At 42.1% G+C, this 20,015-nt stretch overlaps 1 protein-coding gene across 5 annotated transcripts in view; it reads left to right on the top strand.

Annotated features, from left to right (window-relative positions):
* The window catches only part of LOC148028254 (uncharacterized), a 346,086-nt gene that overhangs the window by 270,552 nt on the left and 55,519 nt on the right, over positions 1–20,015 (top strand). For all 5 annotated transcript variants that reach the window (XM_087690038.1, XM_087690039.1, XM_087690041.1 and 2 more), the window contains 4 exons: positions 13,413–13,709; positions 14,031–14,228; positions 14,777–14,902; positions 15,022–15,294. In XM_087690038.1, coding sequence (XP_087546164.1) covers positions 13,413–13,709; positions 14,031–14,228; positions 14,777–14,902; positions 15,022–15,294 — 894 coding nt within the window. The remainder of the gene's footprint in view (positions 1–13,412; positions 13,710–14,030; positions 14,229–14,776; positions 14,903–15,021; positions 15,295–20,015) is intronic.

Below are 20,015 nucleotides of genomic sequence, written 5' to 3'. Positions count from 1 at the left end.
ATTAGTAGGCATAAGGCTAGGCTAGCTAGAAGAGGCTATTCTCAAACATACTGCATAGCCTATAAAGAGACATTTATTTCAATTATACTAGGATGAAAATTGTCAAATATATGATTGTTTTGGCATTAGAAAAAGGAGTTTTGTAGTATATGGATATAAAGGATGCCTTCTTGCATGGTGATTTGCAAGAAGAAGTATATATGGAATAGCCAACAGGTTAGGAGCACCCCACATATATGGATATGAAGAATCTCTTCTTACATGGTGATCTACAAGAAGAAGTGTATATGGAGTAGCCAATCGGGGAGTTTGCCTAGGCTTTAGCATAGCTGGGGGCTCAGGCCTAGACAAGCAAGATTGGTCAATACTAGGATTTCTTATGCTCTTGGGGTTTCCATGTTTCTCCTAAGGGTTTGTTATTGCATCATGGTTCTCCTTGGATGTGACTAGTATAGATTTATCACCCTGTTGTGACAGTGTTGTATCCACTCTTGATTGGTCAATGCGAGTTCTATTGTCGGTGGATTGAGTGTTGCAAGCAACTGTTGATGGTAACGACTGCTTTAATTTTTCAGAGCACAGGGATGTGTCTGAGGTTTCACCACTATTAGGAGAGGCATCAATGGGGTCATTGGTGGATGGACTCGATGCTTTATTCCTCAGCTCTCTAGCGCTCTTGATCTCAATGTTCTTGGGGTCCACAACCACCTGTAACTATTGTTGTTTTTGCTATTTTCTCCTCTTTTTCTTGGTCAGTGAAGGTGCATAGGGCTATTCCCCCACCTTGGCACTCCCTAGCTCAGCTGTCTTCGCGGCTGAGGTCTCTGCCTCTGCATCTGAGACCTTCTTTCCAGCAGGCAGAGTAGCACTCTTGGTTTTTAGTGCAACTTTAGCTTCCGATCTCTTCTTCTTCCGCCTGTGGCTTTTCTTCCCTATCGAGGCTGCGTCAAGATTGCTAGGTCCTGGCAGAGAGATGCCTACCTGCCTTATTTGAGCTCGCGTCATAACCTGTAGTGGGATAGGTGTGCGTGAATGGGTGTAGACAACAGAGATTTGGCTTCTAAAACTTGCAAAAATAAGATTGGGGAAGAGTGGTTGGTTGCATGCCTATTTATAGAAAGTTTAGGACACCCAAATTAGGATTGGGCACGTGGGACATAGTAACTCTCTAGGATCGCATTTCTTTTTAGAATAAGAAGGTTTCCTCATTAATTAAGCGTGTTTTGGGGCTCTTTAAGTCAAGCTAATGCATTTTTAGCTCAACAAGGCCTCTCTTTGTTGTGAGAGGAAGGACAGATTGAAGCTCAACTGAAAGTACACAGTTGATAGTGAAGAGAGTGTAAGAGTGAAGATACGACTCCCAATGCAATAATCAAAAGAGTGTAATGTGCAAGTATAAAGTACAACCCTTAAACCTTAGGGTTGTTAATGTGTGTTCACACCTGAAAGGTGTAAAACATGATAAGTTCCCGAACTGAGTAACATAAGCACATAACATAAAGATGAATAAATTTGGGGGGAAAAACCTATCATAAGGAGAGTAGAAAGTGTCTTAGTGTCCTACCGAGGATCAATGACACTCTGTGAGTGTAGACGTGAGTCAAACTCAACAAACCTCCCTGGAGTGAAGAGTAATGAACATACAAGGATCATCCACTAAGCGAGATCAAATTTAAAGCATTGTGAAATGCTTCAAATTTATCACAAGAAATAGCTTTAGTGAGGATGTCTGCCACATTACTTGTGGCTTAGTAAACAACGAGCTTTGGTGAAGGTATCTCTCGCATGTAGCCTCTCTTTGACTAAGTGATAGTGTATCTCTATGTGTTTGCAGCATGCATGAAACACTAGGTTCCATGCCACTGCAATGGCACTCTCACTGTCAGTAAACAAAGGAGTAGGCTTCCTGACAGATGTATCAAGATCAGCCAACAAACGTTTAAGCCATACGCATTCAACTGTGGTAGTGAAAGTTGCCTTGTATTCAGCTTCACAAGACAATGTGACAACAGTGGATTGTTTCTTGCTAAGCCAAGAGATGCAAGATGAGCCAAGAAAGAAACAATTTCCACTCGTAGAGTGACATGAATCAAATAACTAGCCTAATCTAAATCATTGTAAGCATGTAGTTGCAATGGTCCCCCCTTGGCATAAAGCAATCCAAGAGTCCTAGTCCCCTGCAAGTAACAAAAAGCACGCTTCACAGCTTGCCAATGCAACATGTGTGAGCTCTGCATATATTTGGTCAGGGTTGAAATTGCAAACTCAATATTTGACCTTGTGTTGCATAAATAAATGAGACATCCAACTGTTGGAGCATATGTATGGATGTCAAACAAATCACTGTCATCATGTAAGGACAACTTGAGTCCAGGCTCCATTGGTGTGCAAACTCGTTTGCAATCGTGTAAACCAAACCTCTCAAGAAGTCTACCAATATATCTTGATTGTTACAATCCCGTGCCTCTAGCATCATGAATGAACTGAATGTCCAAATAGTAGTGCAAAGGCCCTAAGTTTGACGTCTCAAAAGTTTGTTGCAAACTTTGTTTGAATGCTGAAATATGATTAGCATGTCTCCCTGTGAGGAGCAGAAGGTAATCTACATAAAGACATGACCAGCAAGGATCCCCCCTCTTTGCATACGTAAAGAGTAGACTCTGATGAGCTGTTAATGAATCCTTGGCTGAGTAAAAAGACATCAATTTTTGCATACCAAGATCGGGGAGCTTGCGTCAAACCATACAAAGCCTTTTTCAACTTGCATAATTTAATATCAAGTTGTCCAACCATGATGGGCAGTCAAAGCAACCATAGACTGAATGGTAGTCATACGCTATGTAGGAGCAAATGTCTCCTTATAGTAAATGTCTTTCTTTTGTGTGTAGCCTTTGGCCACAAGCCTGGCTTTATATTTGTCAATGGATCCATCTACATTTTTTTCAACTTATAGACCCACTTTGTACCAATGGCTTTCTTCCCAACAGGCAATGTCACTAAATCCCATGTTTGATTCTTTATGATAGAATCAAGTTCAGCTTACATTGTTGCCATCCAATGCACACTTTGTTGTGCATTCTCAAAACATTCAGGATCCTCATCATCAGGTGTACGTGCTGCCATAACGAACTCCATTGTATTAACATGCTCATGCAAATGAGCTTGTCTTCTAGTACGACCAACAATAGGAGTCTCCAAATGACTATCTTTTATAGTCTACAAGTACCATCTAGGCATCTGCCTAGCTTTGTGATTGTGTACAAGCTCCCATTGAATATCAAATTCAGCATCTTGTTGAATATTCAGATAAGCCATAGGCTGAATTTCTGCATTGCTTAATGGAGCAGCTGGTTGAACATTTTGTTCATTTACTGAAACTCTAGCTATATTACCAAAAGAAATGGGCAGCAGCCCTTCAAACACATCATTGGCAGCCTGATATGTATCAAAACCAGCAAGGGATAATTCTGATTTTTCATCAAAAATCACATCCCTATTGACAAAGACTTTCTTGGAAACAAGATCATAGTCTGTATCCTTTGCTGTCACTGTTGTACCCTACAAAAATGCATTTGACATCCTTGTCCAACTTCTTTCTTAGTACTTTGGCAATATGAGCATATGCAAGACACCCAAAAGTATGAAAGTGGTCAATTGAAGGTTTCCGGCTATTCCAAGCCTCAAAAGGCATAACATTCTTTAATGTCCTAGTAGGGCACCTGTTCAAAACATGGCAAGCACACATAACTGCTTTCATCCGAAAATCATGTAGCAAACTCTTTGCTTTTAGCATACATCTAGCCATCTCCATGAGGGACCGATTCTTCCTCTTTGCAACCCCATTCTGTTGTGGAGTATATGCGGTAGTGTACTAATGGATAATGCCTTTCTGGTTCAAAAAAGTATTTAGCATGGAAGACATGTATTCCCCCTCTCTGTCCAAACGAAGAGTCTTAATCGTGCAGCCAAATTGATTTTCAGCAAGTGCAAGAAAAGCAAAAAATTCATGCTACACCTTTGACTTTTTCACCAATGAGTAGACCCAACAAAAACGAGTAAAGTCATCAATGAAAACGGCAAAATAATAACAGCCATCCAATGACTTTGTTTGCATAGGGTTACATACATCCAAATGCACAATATGTAATTTGGCAGTTGCCTTAAAAGCAACATCACAAGGAAACGAGAATCGATGCATTTTTCCCAAAATGCATCCCTTACATATATGCTTAGGATGTCTCTCCAAGTGAGGTAAGCCATCTAGCATCTGTGTACGCCACATATGTTGGGTATCTCACACGCCTTACTTACGCCTACGCTCATATGGGAGTGTGCGGGTGATCACTAGGACACTGGGGCACTTTTTACTCTCGGTAGGAGAGGTTTTTTCCCCCAGATTATGTGTACTATTTTGTATGTGCTTGTGGTGCACACTTACGGGCACTTACTGTGTTCGGGTGTGAACAGCCCCTTATAACTCTAAGGTATAAGGGTTATCATTTGTACTTTCAGCTAACACTCTATTCAGTACTATTGCATTGGGTGTCGTGCTCAACTCTGTCTCTCACTCTCACACTGTCTACTGCACTTCAGCTGCACCTCGATCCTCTCCCATCTGACATTTGGTATCAGAGCTGGTCAGCAGCTCTGTTCGGTTCCCGAGGACTTGCGTCAGCACTGACAGCTCGTCAGTACCTGTCTGGTACAGCACGTGCAGCCTGTACCTTCGTCAGCAGCCACGTCACTTGCAGCTCAGTCCTGCCCGTCAACAGTCGTCCACGTCAGCAGTCGTAGTCGTCCGTCAGCAGCTCGCGAGCAGCACCAGCAATCCGCTTCAATCCGCCAGGGCCCGTTTCCTGCAAACGAGCTTGCCCTGCGCTCGTGACCACGAACTGCTCTCCGACCTGCGTCAGAGTCGCAGCCCGCCTGACGACCAGCGACCAGTGACACGTCACGTCAGCACGCGCGCTGTTCGACAGCGCAGTCTTCGACAGTCCTGCCCGCCGTTTTTGACCACGTGCATCCCGCCTGCCCATCGCGACTGGTCAGCCCGTCTGACGACCTGCTCCCGCCTGCCCGCCTGCCTTTGTCACGTCAGCAGCTCGCGACGTGCTTCACGCCCAGGTAAAATTTTTAAAATTATTATTATTCCAGCCCAGAATAAAATTCTGGAAGAGGCGGTTCACACGCGGTTGGCACAGATCTACTGGAAAAGTAAATTTCATGCAAATTTCTGGACTGAATGGTCAGAAATTTTGGGGCTTTTGTGTATTTGGAGGACAGATGCATTTAAACTGCTGATACAGTCACAGACCGACTGTTTTTGACAGAGATTTTGGCAAAATTTTGGGGATTTATTCATAACAGTGTTGCACTGCACTGTTTGCACCTTGGGAAGCGTGCAGGAAAGGACAGTTTTTTGACAGAGTACCCTTTGCACATTAATTGCAGACTTGTGTTTGCTGCAATTTCTGGAAATTTGCAGATTTTCAGCCCGTACTGCATTGACATTGCTCTATTACCTTTTGGGAAATAATGGCAAATCAGGGAGGAGATGTATTCACCTATGTGTCCAAGGAAGACCGATTGGATGGGAACAATTATTCCCTCTGGTCTTTCATGATGAAGAATGTATTAGTGGCCAAAAATTTGTGGGATTATGTCAGTGGAGAGGAAGCACGACCGGGAGTTGTGGCTCCCGCTACTCCTCCTCCAGGAGGACGTGCAAGAGGGCAACCTCAGCCCCCTCCACCTCACCCCGCTCAGCCACTTCCCCCAAGAACTGCAGCTCAGAAAACTTGGGATACACGGGATGCACAGGCTATGTCGCTGATTGCATTGGCAGTTCAGCGTTCTATCATTCCTCATATTCGTTCAGCAGCTTCTTCACAAGAAGCTTGGTTGATATTGGAGCAAATGTTTGCAGGAAAGAATGAGACTCGCATCTCTTTCTTGAAGAAAGAGCTAGAGACTCTAAAGATGAATGAGGGTGATTCTATGCAGGATCATCTCAACAAAATTCAGGACTTGCGGGAGCAACTCATGAATGTGGATGAGTACTACTCAGATACGCAGCTGATTTCTACGACATTGAATTCACTGCCTCCCTCTTACTTGGCTTTTCATACTGCCTTGAACCTCACTATGAGGATTTCGAAAGAGCCCATCACTTTCATTCAGCTTGTTAGTTTGCTTCTAGAGGAGGAGCAAACTAGACGGAACAGTGGTGTGGATGGTATAGCCTCTGAGCAGGCTTTTATGTCAAGGCAGAAGGGTAAAAACAGCCAAGGGAAAAATGCTTCGCAGAGTTCTGGTAGTAGTAACACTTCACAGACAAGTCAGAAACAGGGGGGCACGCAAGCCAAGAAAGGAAAATGCCATTACTGCAAGAAGCCTGGCCACTACATCACTGAGTGCAGGAAGCGCATCGCCAAAGAGAAGGAGTCAGGGATGTCTGTTTCTGCAGCTCCTTCCACTGCTAGTGAGTCAGCGTCCTTTGTTGCAGACAGGGACTATTGTTTTTACACTTGCAGTTATGATGTCTCTTGGGCTGATAGAGCATTTAGCTCTACAGAAGATGCTGACACTTGGTTCTTTGACAGTGGTGCTTCACGGCATATCACATCTCGTAGAGATTTGTTTGCTTCTCTTGGTGCACCTCCCGTTGGGAAGTCTGTTCAGTGTGCTAATAATGCATCATACCCTGTTCGTGGTATTGGGGAGATTCAACTTACAGCCATTGATGGCTCTATTCTCCGCCTACAAGATGCTTTGTATGTGCCTGGCATTAAGAAGAATCTGCTTTCCATTTCTTCTATGGCACGTTGTGGTTTGCAGGTCACCTTTGATGATGACCGTTGCATGGTCCGTGACAAGGAACACATGACATTGGTCTTGACAGGTTCTCTGTGTCATGGGTTATATGAGTTGGATGCTCTTTCGGTAGATCAGTCTGCATATTTGACATCCACTCTTACTCCTGCTATGTTAGAGGCAGAGTTATGGCATGCTCGTTTGGGGCATGTAAACTATGGCAGCTTGATGCTATTACAGCGTACTCAGATGTTGGATGGATTACCTCTCTTGGAGAGACCTCCTGAGCATTTATGCGAGGGTTGCATTTTGGGGAAAATGCATCGTTTCTCTTTTCCCCGTGATGTTGCTTTTAGAGCAACAGCCAGATTGCAGCTTGTGCATTCGGATGTTTGTGGGCCCATGCAGACACAGTCATTGGGTGGTTGTTACTATTTTGTAACATTTATTGATGACTTTACACGTTTGTGCTGGGTCTACTGCTTGAAAAAGAAGTCAGAAGTGTATGATGCATTTTTGGCTTTCAGTGCACTTGTGGAAACTCAGTCTGGTTGCAAGATTAAGACTCTCCGTTCGGACCGAGGGGGGGAATACATGTCCTCTATGCTGAATTCTTATTTGCAGCAGAAGGGCATTATCCATCAGTACACTACTGCATATACTCCACAGCAGAATGGGGTAGCAGAGAGGAAAAATCGGTCACTCATGGAGATGGCCAGATGTATGCTGAAGGCAAAGAGTTTGCCTCATAGTTTTTGGATGGAAGCCGTCATGTGCGCTTGCCACATTTTGAACAGATGCCCTACCAAGGCCTTGAAAACCTTCACACCTTTTGAGGCTTGGCACAGCCGCAAACCTTCTGTTGGCCACTTCCGTACTTTTGGGTGTCTTGCATATGCCCATATTCCACAGGTACTTCGAAAGAAGTTGGACAACAAGGATGTAAAATGCATCTTTATGGGATATAGCAGCGAAAGCAAAGGCTACAGACTCTATGATCCCGTGACCAAGAAGGTTTTTGTCAGCAGGGATGTTGTATTTGATGAAAAATCAGAATTATCCTTGGCTGGTTTTGATACATATCAGGCTGCCCGTGATGTCTTTGAAGGGCTGCTGCCCATCACATTTGGTGATTCAGCTGGTACTTCAGCAAATGAACCTAATGTTCAGCCAGCTGCTCCTATGGAACATGCAGTAAATCAGCACATTGCTGAAACTGAAATTCAGCAGGAACTTGTACACAGTCAGGAAGCAAGACAGGTGCCTAGATGGTACACGCAGACTATGAGAGATAGTCATTTGGAAACACCCTTGGCTGGTCGTACTCGAAGGCAAACTCGACTGCATGATTCAGCACATTCCATGGAGTTTGTTATGGCAGCATGTACTCATGATAATGAGGAGCCTGAATGTTTTGAGGATGCACGACATAGTGTGCATTGGATGGCAGCCATGCAAGCTGAATTGGATTCTATTCATAAGAATCATACTTGGGATTTGGTGTCTTTGCCAGTTGGCGAGCGTGCCATTGGTACGAAATGGGTCTACAAATTGAAAAGGAATGCAGATGGATCCATAGATAAGTACAAGGCACGGCTGGTAGCTAAAGGCTACGCACAGAAAAAGGGCATTGACTATGAGGAGACCTTTGCTCCTACCTCCCGTATGACGACCATTCGGTCTATGATTGCCTTGGCTGCACATTTTGGTTGGAAAGTGCATCAGCTGGATATAAAGACTGCATTCTTACATGGGGAACTTCAGGAAGAAGTGTATGTACAGCAGCCCATTGGTTTTGCAGTTGAAGGCTCATAAAATTTAGTATGCAAGCTGAAAAAAGCTCTATATGGTTTGAAACAAGCTCCACGAGCTTGGTACGCAAAGATAGATGCCTTCTTGCTTAGTCAGGGGTTTGTAAACAGCCCATCTGAGTCTACCCTTTATGTACATAAAGAGGGGGGATCCATGCTGATTTTGTGTCTATATGTAGACGACCTTTTGCTCACTGGAACACGTGCTGATCAGATTTCAGCATTCAAAAATAATTTACAGCAAACTTTTGACATGTCTGACTTGGGTATTTTGCACTATTACTTGGGCATCCAGTTTGTACATGATGCTAGAGGCATTGGATTATGTCAGTCAAGGTACATTGGGCAACTTCTTGAGAAGTTTGGCTTACAGGATTGCAAGCCAGTTTGTACACCCATGGAACCTGGGCTCAAACTGTCATTACATGATGATAGTGATTTGTTTGATATCCATACTTATGCTCCAGCAGTGGGATGTCTCATCTATCTATGCCACACTCGGCCAGACATACAGTTTGCCGTTTCAGTTTTGAGCAGGTACATGCATCAGCCTCGTATGTCGCATTGGCAAGCTGTGAAGCGTGTGTTTCGTTACTTGCAGGGTACTAGAGCTCTTGGATTGCTTTATGCCAAGGGGGGACCACTGCAGTTACATGCTTACAGTGACTCTGATTGGGCTGGTGATTTTGATACTCGTCACTCCACTAGTGGCAATTGTTTCTTTCTTGGCTCGTCATGCATTTCTTGGCTTAGCAAGAAACAATCCACTGTTGCCACGTCGTCATGTGAAGCTGAGTACAAGGCAGCCTTCACTACTGCAGTTGAGTGCGTATGGCTTAGACGCTTACTTGCTGATTTGGATGTATCTGTTACGGAGCCTACTCCTTTATATACTGACAGTCAGAGTGCCATTGCAGTGGCACGGAACCCTGTGTTTCATGCTCGCACGAAACACATAGAGATTCACTACCACTTTGTCAGAGAGAGGCTACATGCAGGTGATATCAGCCTTGTCTACTGTCCTACCACCAGCAATGTGGCAGACATCTTCACCAAAGCTCTTCCACGAGACAAATTTGAAGCATTTCGCGATGCTTTGAATTTGACGCCCTTTGGTGGCGGATGATCCTTGTACACTTGATCACTCTTCACTCCAGGGGGGTTTGTTGGGTATCTCACACGCCTTACTTACGCCTACGCTCATATGGGAGTGTGCGGGTGATCACTAGGACACTGGGGCACTTTTTACTCTCGGTAGGAGAGGTTTTTTCCCCCAGATTATGTGTACTATTTTGTATGTGCTTGTGGTGCACACTTACGGGCACTTACTGTGTTCGGGTGTGAACAGCCCCTTATAACTCTAAGGTATAAGGGTTATCATTTGTACTTTCAGCTAACACTCTATTCAGTACTATTGCATTGGGTGTCGTGCTCAACTCTGTCTCTCACTCTCACACTGTCTACTGCACTTCAGCTGCACCTCGATCCTCTCCCATCTGACAACATAAGTATTGAACTGCCATAGTTGGCATGTCCCATGCGAGCATGCCATAACTCTATCTATGACATAGCAGGAGTAGAAGTAGATGCGAAATAGACCTACTAATCAACTGAATAAGTATCTAACTCATAGAGTGAGTCCATGACATAATGTGCCAGTCAAAATCAAAGTCATGAGTTCTTTATCTTTGACTATACATTTGTCATCATCAAATGTAACTTGCATACCGCACTTTGCCAAATAAGTAATGGACAACAAATTCTTCTTTATGCCTGGCACAAATAATGCATCTTGTAAATGGAGAGTAGAGCCATCAATGGCTACCAACACAATCTCTCCAATACCTCTAACAGGATAAGGTGCATTGTGGGCATATTGCACAGACTTGCCAACATGATTTTCAACAATAGAGGTAAATAAATCCATGCGTGATGTTATATGCCTAGAAGCACCACTATCAAAGAACCAAGTGCTAGCATCCTTTAGTAGAGCTAAATGCTCTACCAGCCCAAGAAGAGTCATAACTGCAAGTGTAGAAACAATAGTCATGGTCTACAACAAAAGACGCGGACTTAGTAGCAATGGTGCATCAGAAACAGACATCCTTGACTCCTCCTTGGCTATGTGCTTCTTACATTTTGTGATGTAACGACGTGGCTTCTTGCAATAGTGGCACTTGCCTTTCTTGGCTTGCAAGCCCCTCTGTTTCTTGCTGCTCTGTGAAGTACCTAAACTCTCAAAATTCTGTGGAGCATTTTTAGACTGGCTACCCTTGCCCTTCTACCTCGTCATAAAAGCCTGTTCAAAGGCTATTACATCCCCCCCGCTATTCTTTCTTGTTTGCTCTTCTTCTAAGAGCAAACTAACCAACTGAAGTAAAATAAGTGACTGTGGGAAAATTCCCATGATTGAGATTTAAGGCCATATGAAAGGCCAAATAAGAGGGCGGCAATGAATTCAGAGTAGTAGAGATCAACTATGTATCCGAATAATACTCATCTACATTCATTAGCTGCTCATGCAAGTCCTGAATTTTGTTAGGATGATCTTGCATGGAATCACCTTCATCCAACTTCACATTCTCAAGTTCTTTCTTCAAGAAAGAGATGCATGTCTCATTTTTTGCAGTAAACATTTGCTCAAGTGTTAGCATGTTTCTCGTGAAGAAGCTGCAGACTGTATGGGTGGGATGATACACGGCTAAACTTCCAATGCAATCAGTGTCAAGTGACAATGCTTGAGCATCCCGTGTGTCCCAAGCCTTTTGTGCTATTGATCTCTAGGGAAGTGGCTGAGCTGGAGCAGGTTGAGCAGGTTGAGAGGACCTTTGACCGTGTCCTCTTGGAGAAGGTGTTATAGGAGCCACAACTCCAGGCAAGACCTGGAAATCTCAGAATTTCTAGAAATTGCACCGAGCACCATGCTGCAATTAGCAAATCTGATCACACTGTGTCAACATTGGCCAATGTACACGTTGTCCAATGCACTAACAGTGCTCAGCAGTACAAAAAATGCAAAAGCCCCAAAATTATATTGTCCGAAATGCACAAATTCAGTCTATTGCAGACTCACCTTGATGTACATTTGCCAATGTTTGAGCTGAACCAAAAAGCCCCAAATTTCTAGCCAAAAATTCAAGAAATCTCTGCAATAAATGTGTCCCAGACACGTGCAGAAGCAGAGATAGTCTGCCTGGGCAAAAGCCCTTTTCTGAAAATCAAATCTGAATTAAAAAATGAAGAAGTTTCTCCATTTACCTCCTTTACGGGTGGACAAGGCTAACGAGTGGCGAGCAGACCAGAGTGCAATTGGTGCTGGAGGCAGACCTGCAGGAGCAGCAAGTGGTGGTGCTGGCGGGCCTATTGCTGGGGGTGCTGGCAGACGAGGGTTGGGGCAGTGCTGGCAGACCAGAGTGCATGTGCAGTTGCAGGGAGCAGTGGTTGCGTTAGCTGGTGGCGCTGCTGATGGCGCCGGCGGGGCAGAACAGGAGGCGGGACCAAGCGCTGCTGGTGGCGGTGGAGCTGTAGACAGGTGGGGGCTGTTCTGCAGGTTGAGGCAGCAGCTGACCAGGCTGAAGTTGGAGGAGAGCACTCGAATGATGCTGGTTACAGAGAGGGAGAACTCAGCTCTGATACCCAATGTGAGAGGAAGGACAGATCGAATCTAAGTTGAGAGCACACAGTTGACAGTGAAGAGAGTGTAAGAGTGAAGACATGACTCCCAATGTAATAATTAAAAGAGTGTAATGTGCAAGTACAAAGTACAACCCTTAACCCTTAGGGTTGTTAATGTGTGTTCATACCCGAAAGGTGTAAAACATGATAAGTGCCCAAACTGTGTAACATAAGCACATAAAATAAAGGAGAATAAAACTGGGGGAAAAAACCTCTCATAAGGAGAGTGAAAAATGCCCCTATGTTCTACCGAGGATCACCGACACTCCTCTGTGAGCGTAGGCATGAGTCGAACCCAACAGTTTTGACTCAAGCTACTGCCCACCAGGTGACTACCATACTCTCAGCTGTACCATGAAAAGACCATCGTGAGGGTTCTCCACATGTCTTGGGCACTAGGGAAATCCCCTAGACTAAATGAAAGTTCTATATATGATGCTTCATTGTACCAATATAAGGTTTGGAAAAGGTGTAGGAAAAGGCAATGTACCGCATGGCCACATGCAGTAATTGGTTAGCCTCCACCACCACTGTCATTGCTTTGGAAGATGACAAGTCTATCTATGCTCCAATAAGAAGCTTTTGCACGAGAATAAGGTCTAGTTGCTGCTTCTAAGTTCTCCATAACATCCTCATTAAGGTTATGACTTGAAAGATCCACAGCATGGCAGGTGGTCAAAATGCCTTTGGCAAGGAGACATTGAAGGTGAAAGCCTTTACATGTAAAAGTTGGAGCTAAGGAGGAGGTAAGGCAAAATGCCTTACCTTTTCAGTAGTACCCACTTAGTATAGCCCATCCTAAGTGTATGCCAAGTTCATAGTAAGCTGAACTCACATTTCTTGGTCATCTACAGAGTCCTTTCATTGCTGCACTAAATTTGCACACACAATCACCAGAAAGACATAAATAAACAAAGTAATAGAAAAGGCTGGATTTTCTAAAACTATAAATATGTGGATTTGAAATATGTAAAACTAATCGGACTTTACATACTGTTAAAAGTTCTGAAAATGCCCTCAGAGAGAATCTTGTGGTTCAATGAGTATCTTGATCTCAAGAGTTGCAGTAGAGTACCTTGTGAACACTTTTTGAACGTAGTGTACACTTTGCAGGGTCAAGCAAATAAATGGGTCAAGAATATGTATAAAGAGACTGGTATTGATGTCATCAAGTTGTCTGACAAAGACTATTTGCGCACACTCGAGAATGCTGTTAGATTTGGTCGAGTTGTATTGCTAGAAAATATTATGGAAAACCTTGACCCAGCATTGGAGCCTCTCTTGCTGCAGCAAAAGTTTAAACAAGGTGGTCAAGAGGTCATTAAGATAGGTGACAATTTGATTCCTTATCATCAGGATTTCAGGCTTTACATTACAACAAAACTTCATAATCCCCACTACCCACCAGAAGTAAGTTCTCTGGGACTAAAATACTTTAATGTGAATTTTGAATTAAATTTAAAAATGTGAATCAAACTATGGTTTAAGTGCAAAAAAGAAGAAAATATTAAATTACCAAGTCAATTGATATATTTTGTATATACCTACGAAACAAAGGTTCACATACAAGTCTCATGGCCTGCTATAGTAAACGATAACAAAAAAATGTCTTGATCCATTCCCTGAATAAAACGATGCAACTCAGATCCTATTGATTAGAAAAACCTTTAAAAGAGCATCGGAAATGGCTTGTCTCATATATACTAAATAGACAATTTTAGTTTGTAACAGGTCAGTGTCAAGGTTACACTGCTCAATTTTTTTGTCACCCAAGAAGGACTGGAAGAGCAACTTCTAGGGCAGGTTGTGACAAAAGAGCGGCCAGACCTTGCAGAAATGAAAAATCATTTGACTATTTCAAATGCCAATATGAAACGGGAACTCAAGGAGATTGAGAATAAGATTCTTCACCTTTTGTCTAAAGCACAGGTATGCATCTCCCAGTCCCTTGTTCTGTTTTTTTCTTTTTCCAAAGAAAAGGAAATTTAATTAATAAATTCCCCCATAATAAATTAACCCAAGGCAAGTATAAGATTAGCCTTGTAAAGGACTTCCACAATATTAAAACATAAACCAAAAAGGAAATCCAGTACAAAGCCTGAGTGAATAACCAATCAAGAGATTTATAATGTCAGACCATGTGTGTCTCAAAATTAAAGAAAGTGCTAGAATCCCAGATCTTGAGATAAGCCTCTCTCCTCATCCCAAATCCTAATAAAAATATCACTCTCTTTTTTTAAGAGACACCAATAATTCTATTAATAGATTCCTGTGATATGTGAAAAACTCATTTCCCTGACCAAACAACCTTGGCCAACTTCGGCTATGATTAGCATAATTTGTCTTTATATGGTCATGTCTTCACCTTAACACACCGTTGTGAAGCATAGAGCCTCAAATGTGAAATCTTTTACTGAACAGATGTAAATGTGCAATAGTCTTCACTGTTACATTCAAACAACATTTCCTCCTTGTAGGGCAATATACTGGATGATGAAGTTCTTATTAACACACTGTCACAATCAAAAATAACATCTGATGAGATTACATCAAAGGTTGCAGAGGCAGAAAAGACAGAAATGGCAATAGATGAGACACGAGAGGCATGAGAACAGGCCTTTCTTTCACCCATGGAGCATGTTTTTGGCTCCTGAAAAAAGACTTATTTTCCAATTCTTTTATCACCATTTGGAGTGTTCTTGACAGTGATTTGCTCCTGCAGGTCTATCGCAAAGTGGCTACAAGAGCTTCACAACTATTCTTTTGTATCTCAGACTTGGCAGCTGTCGATCCAATGTACCAGTACAGTCTAGCTTGGTTTATATCACTGTTCAACAGAGCCATGGACGGTGCCACACAAGCATCTATAATAGAAAAGAGGATTCAGAACCTAAATGAGTATTTTACATACTCACTTTATGTGAATGTGTGCCGGTCACTTTTTGAAAAGCACAAGTTGATGTTCTCTCTCATGTTATGTATCAAAATTTTGCTGGTAATTTCACCTTCTCTCTAATTTTAAATTCCTGCCACTATGAACACGTTGTGCAGAAACTGAAAATTTCTCTGCTTGCAAAATGTACAGAACTGTTTGTTCTCTCTCCATCATGCAGTGTCATGATTGCGATATTCACGTTTTTGGTACTCCTTTATCATTGAGGAGGGCTGAGCACATGGAAAAGAGGATATATTGCTTTTTGTAGACTTTCATAAGGCCTTTGATAAGGTAGCACAGGGCCAGCCTCATGAAGGGGCTTAATGGTAATGACCTTAGTGGGTAATATGTACAGTATATGAGGCAGTGACATGTATAGTACCTGCTCCTGGTGTGTTTCCAGACAGTGACCAGCACCTTGGTAGGAACAAGGGTGCCCACTCTTGCCCACAATGTACATTAACAAGATTTCAGATTAAATAGACAGACTAGGCTGACCATAGACCATCCTTGCCAGGCTTATAATACCCATTCTATTGCTTTTTGGTGTACACATGCAATCCAAGCTGCCCAAGTCAAACTAGTTTTTTGGCCATTCTTCTTCCAAAACATGAAGCGAATGGACTGAGCAAGCTTCAATAGTTCTTTACAAGTTACCCAGAGGACATGGAGCACACAGTTAGCAATCATGCCATTCTAAGTGTCTCTGTGTCCATCTCTAGGTTGTGAGCCTCAGTTTGAGTTTGACCAAGATGTTTGGATCTATAGTATGACTCGTGTCTGTCAGTCTCATCATCCTCAGCATGTTAGATGGAGGCAGCACTTTGCTCTGATCTGTCTACTATCTGCACACATGTCCCTCCAGGCAGCCTTTATCATGCAGCCTTGTTAATCATGCACTTGGTCGTGATTCAGGTGCCGATCTGCTCGTTTTTCTGTGCCCAGCAGGTCACCACTTTTCATCATTATTAGGCTCTATACAGCATTTGCCACATGGCACTACAGGCAGGCAGATGCTTTTGGACCTTTTGTAGACCAGTCATCAGATCTTTATGCAGGAGGCAGTTTTATTACAGGTCTGACCTATTTGCATATCAGTTGGCCGGTTTTGCTCTTATTTAGCCTATTATATAACCTTCCCCTCTCTCAGTCATGGCATCATACTTTGCAGTTGTGATCATCCTTTTGCAGTCACAGTCACCATCATATTTCCACCCAGTGTCTGTCACTCCTTTTCCTCACCATCTCTTTCCTCTTGCTGCTCCATCCAGTGGGCCTCTAAAACTAGCCTTCCTTCTGTGGATGGGTGGTTAGTCCCTAATGACAACCCAGTTACAGTAGTAACATTTATTACAAAACTAAGAAATGCAAATTAAGTTACAATCTTGGACAATGGACACCCTATTGGCTCCAGAACTGGTGCCCCTTTCCATGTTTCTTTAACTTAATTGAAGAAGAAGTTGATGTACAATGGGATTTTCCCAATCCCTTTCAGTAATCCAACTCCCCTTGCTGTCCAAAATGATCCGATGTGCCTCTTCATTCAGGCAGTCAATTGGCCTTCACTTGCTTTGATGGAGATGGAAAATGCCTCAAATTCATTGATTTGTTGGTATCTCCACTTGAATTTGACTGAAGACAGCTTCAGTCCTGTTGAATCCAAGTCTTGGAGCTTCCAATTTCTGGCATGCTTCAGCCCTTTTGAATCCAAGTCTTGGAGCTTCCAATTTCTGGCATGCTTCAGCCCTTTTGAATCCAAGTCTTGGAGCTTCCAATTTCTGGCATGCTTCTTGAAGCTACTACTAAACCCTAATTTTTGCTACAGATTAGGGTTTACAATAGAGAAATCTGAAATTTCTCAGTCTCTGGTGATCTCAATGCTGTAATCTTCGGAGCAAGGCTGTAGAAATGAGAAAATTCAAACTTTCCTCACGAAGAACTAAAGAAAATCAGTGATTTACTATTGCTCCCTGTCTCAACAACTTGTAGATGTAATCACCTGTTGCTGATTTGTCTTCTCTTGCCCCTGGTTGTCTCAAAAGGTGCTCCAATGGCTGCAGATCAAACCAGCGGTATCTCTTTTCTTTATCTTGTAGGCTAAATGCACTAAAAATGCCTCTCTCTAGTCTCTAAAGACGTTTTTCAATATTGCAAAGTGGCAACTTTTTCAAATGGTTTTTCCAACATTATTCATAGTTAGATATTAATTTTCATGTCTTTAAATACTAAAAATTGATCTAATAATTATTTCGGTACTGAGAAAAATAATTTGATTGGCCAATAATTAAATTTGCTAGGCAACTTCTATTCCCGAGTGTCTCTATGCCATCTTTGACTATCAGATTTACATTAGGTTACCATCAAACGCCACTTCTCTAGTGTTAGCAAAAATTGACACCTATGGCCAAATGAATGACCCAGGTCAACAAGTGATACCAAATACCAGCAAGTACCTGTGTGACATAACTTATAGCATATTTTGTCTTTGACATCCCGTAATTTCCTCGGGTCTTGGGCTCATAAATTTACTCTAATCCTAGTTACACCTCACATGTGCAACATTTACTTAATCATGTGATTAAAAATTAATCCACATTTTAAGTAAGGGCTCGAAAATACATGTCCTCATGACAACCCTCGCTCTTAAAATCCTTGCAATCGTCCTCAATTGCAGTACCAGATGCATCAAAAGCAAAATAGTGGATTGAAATTTCCACAAGGTATCATAGTTAATACAACATTGCGTACAATTGCTCAACCATTCCATATGCCCAACACATGTTGAAAATTACCAACAAACATAATATAACATAAGACTCACAAAGAATCTCAAAAACATTGCTAGATTATCATGTGGCATGTCTATTTCTGATGAGCTCAATCCATTTGGCAAAACCAAATCATAGCATAGCATAACCAAACGTAAACCATGACTAAAACATCAATGGCATCATAACGTATTTTGTTCTGAATGGAATCAAATGTAAACCATTCAAAACTAAGAATAATCTGATTATAAACTGATCACTTATTGATCTAAGAATTGATCACAAACTGTTGCAAATGTAACCTCAAACTGATCACAAACTCATTGCAAAAACTAACCAATAATCAATGCAAAAACTAATGCAAAACTAATCCCAAAAGTGACCATAAACGGTTCTCAAGTTAATCAAAAACTAAGTTGAAATTGATTAGAAAATTCGTCTCAAAATTGAGGCAAAGTTCATGCGAAACTGATCATAAGATGATACAAAAGTGTAGTTTCTTTTCCCGGGTGAAACTCATACTCATCTGCATACACCTCATAGTGACTAGTACACTAAGTAGTAATCTCATGGCAAACATACTGTCAGCACAAGACCTTGGATGCATATTGAATATATCTGAGATCCACTACATGCAAGAGTTGTCCATAATTGGAGGAGTGGAAGTGCTACCTTCCCCTTGAGCATCAAGTAATACTCTGGACCCTTGCTCTGTTCAAGTTAATTGAGCCCAAACTAAAGTCAGATCCAACTGAAAGGCATCTAGATAAAGCTGCAACAACTGATGATGGTCTGTCAAGTCATTCTCTTCCATCCATTTGGCATCCATTGGTGAATAATTCTGAAATTTCACGAAGTATCTCTTGGAAACTTTACCTTTTACCTTTCTTTTTTTATATGCCAAAATATGCTCGGGTACCAAAATCCCATCCAACTCCTCAACCTCAAGTTGAATTTCCGTAGACATATCCTTTGGCACATCACCATGAAAAGGCCTTAACAGACTGACATGAAAGGCATTGTATATCCACCAATGTGGAGGTAATTTCAGCTGATATGTCACATCGTTGATTTTCTCCAATACTTGGAAGAGCCCATAGTATCTCATACTTAACTTTAGATATAGTCTTTCTCTTCCTTTCATCTTTTTCAACCTTAACTTTTCAAAACGCAACAATGCATAATCACCCTCTATAAATTGCAAAGCATGTCTATGATGATCAGCTCTTCTCTTTTGCTTTTCTTGTGATCTCTGAAGTGCATGCTTTATCTTTGCATAGGCTGCATCCAAGTTTTACACATAACAGTCAGCCTTAAAGATCTTATCCTTAGTTTGCAAGATAGGTGGTACCTTCTTGCCATCCTCAATCACCTCAGATGGAGCTTTGCCAATGGATCGAACTCAAGTGTGATAAACCATGATGATGGCCGAAATTTGTGGCTTACGTAATACTGCATTAGCCACAACATTCTTTTTATCATCAATATGTACAATTTGAAAATAAAACATAGAGAGAAAATTTGCCCATCTCATATGCTGCTCTGACAAATTTATCTGCGTCAAAATGCATTTCAAAGTTTGATGGTCTGTTTGCACTGTAAAATCAAACCCCAATAAATAATGTTTCCACATAGACAGTGCATGAATTACAGCCAAGAGCTCTTTCTCATAGACCTGCAAATTCTTTTCTACACCGTAGAGAATTCGGCTCTCATAAGCCACAACTCAGCCGCTCTACATAAGAACGCCCCTAATGCTATTACCACATGCATCACACTGAACTACGAATGACTTCCCTAGATGGGGCAACACAAGCATAGAATCTAAAGTCATCTTTTCTTTCAAGTGTTCAAATGCTGAAATTTTTACTACTATCCATCTAAATGGCACATCCTTCTTCTTTAAAGCATGCAATGGAGATGCAATTTCAACAAACCCACATGCATACTTTCTGTAGTAAGAACATAAGCCCAAGAAGTTGCAGATCTAGTTTGTGATCTAGTTTTGTGATC

Source organism: Lygodium microphyllum, chromosome 12, assembly GCF_053477565.2.
Source record: "Lygodium microphyllum isolate KBCC chromosome 12, Lygodium_microphyllum_v1.1.10, whole genome shotgun sequence".
Taxonomy (NCBI): domain Eukaryota; kingdom Viridiplantae; phylum Streptophyta; class Polypodiopsida; order Schizaeales; family Lygodiaceae; genus Lygodium; species Lygodium microphyllum.
The sequence above is the reverse complement of the archived record's forward strand: the minus strand, read 5'-3'. Positions and strand labels throughout refer to the sequence as shown.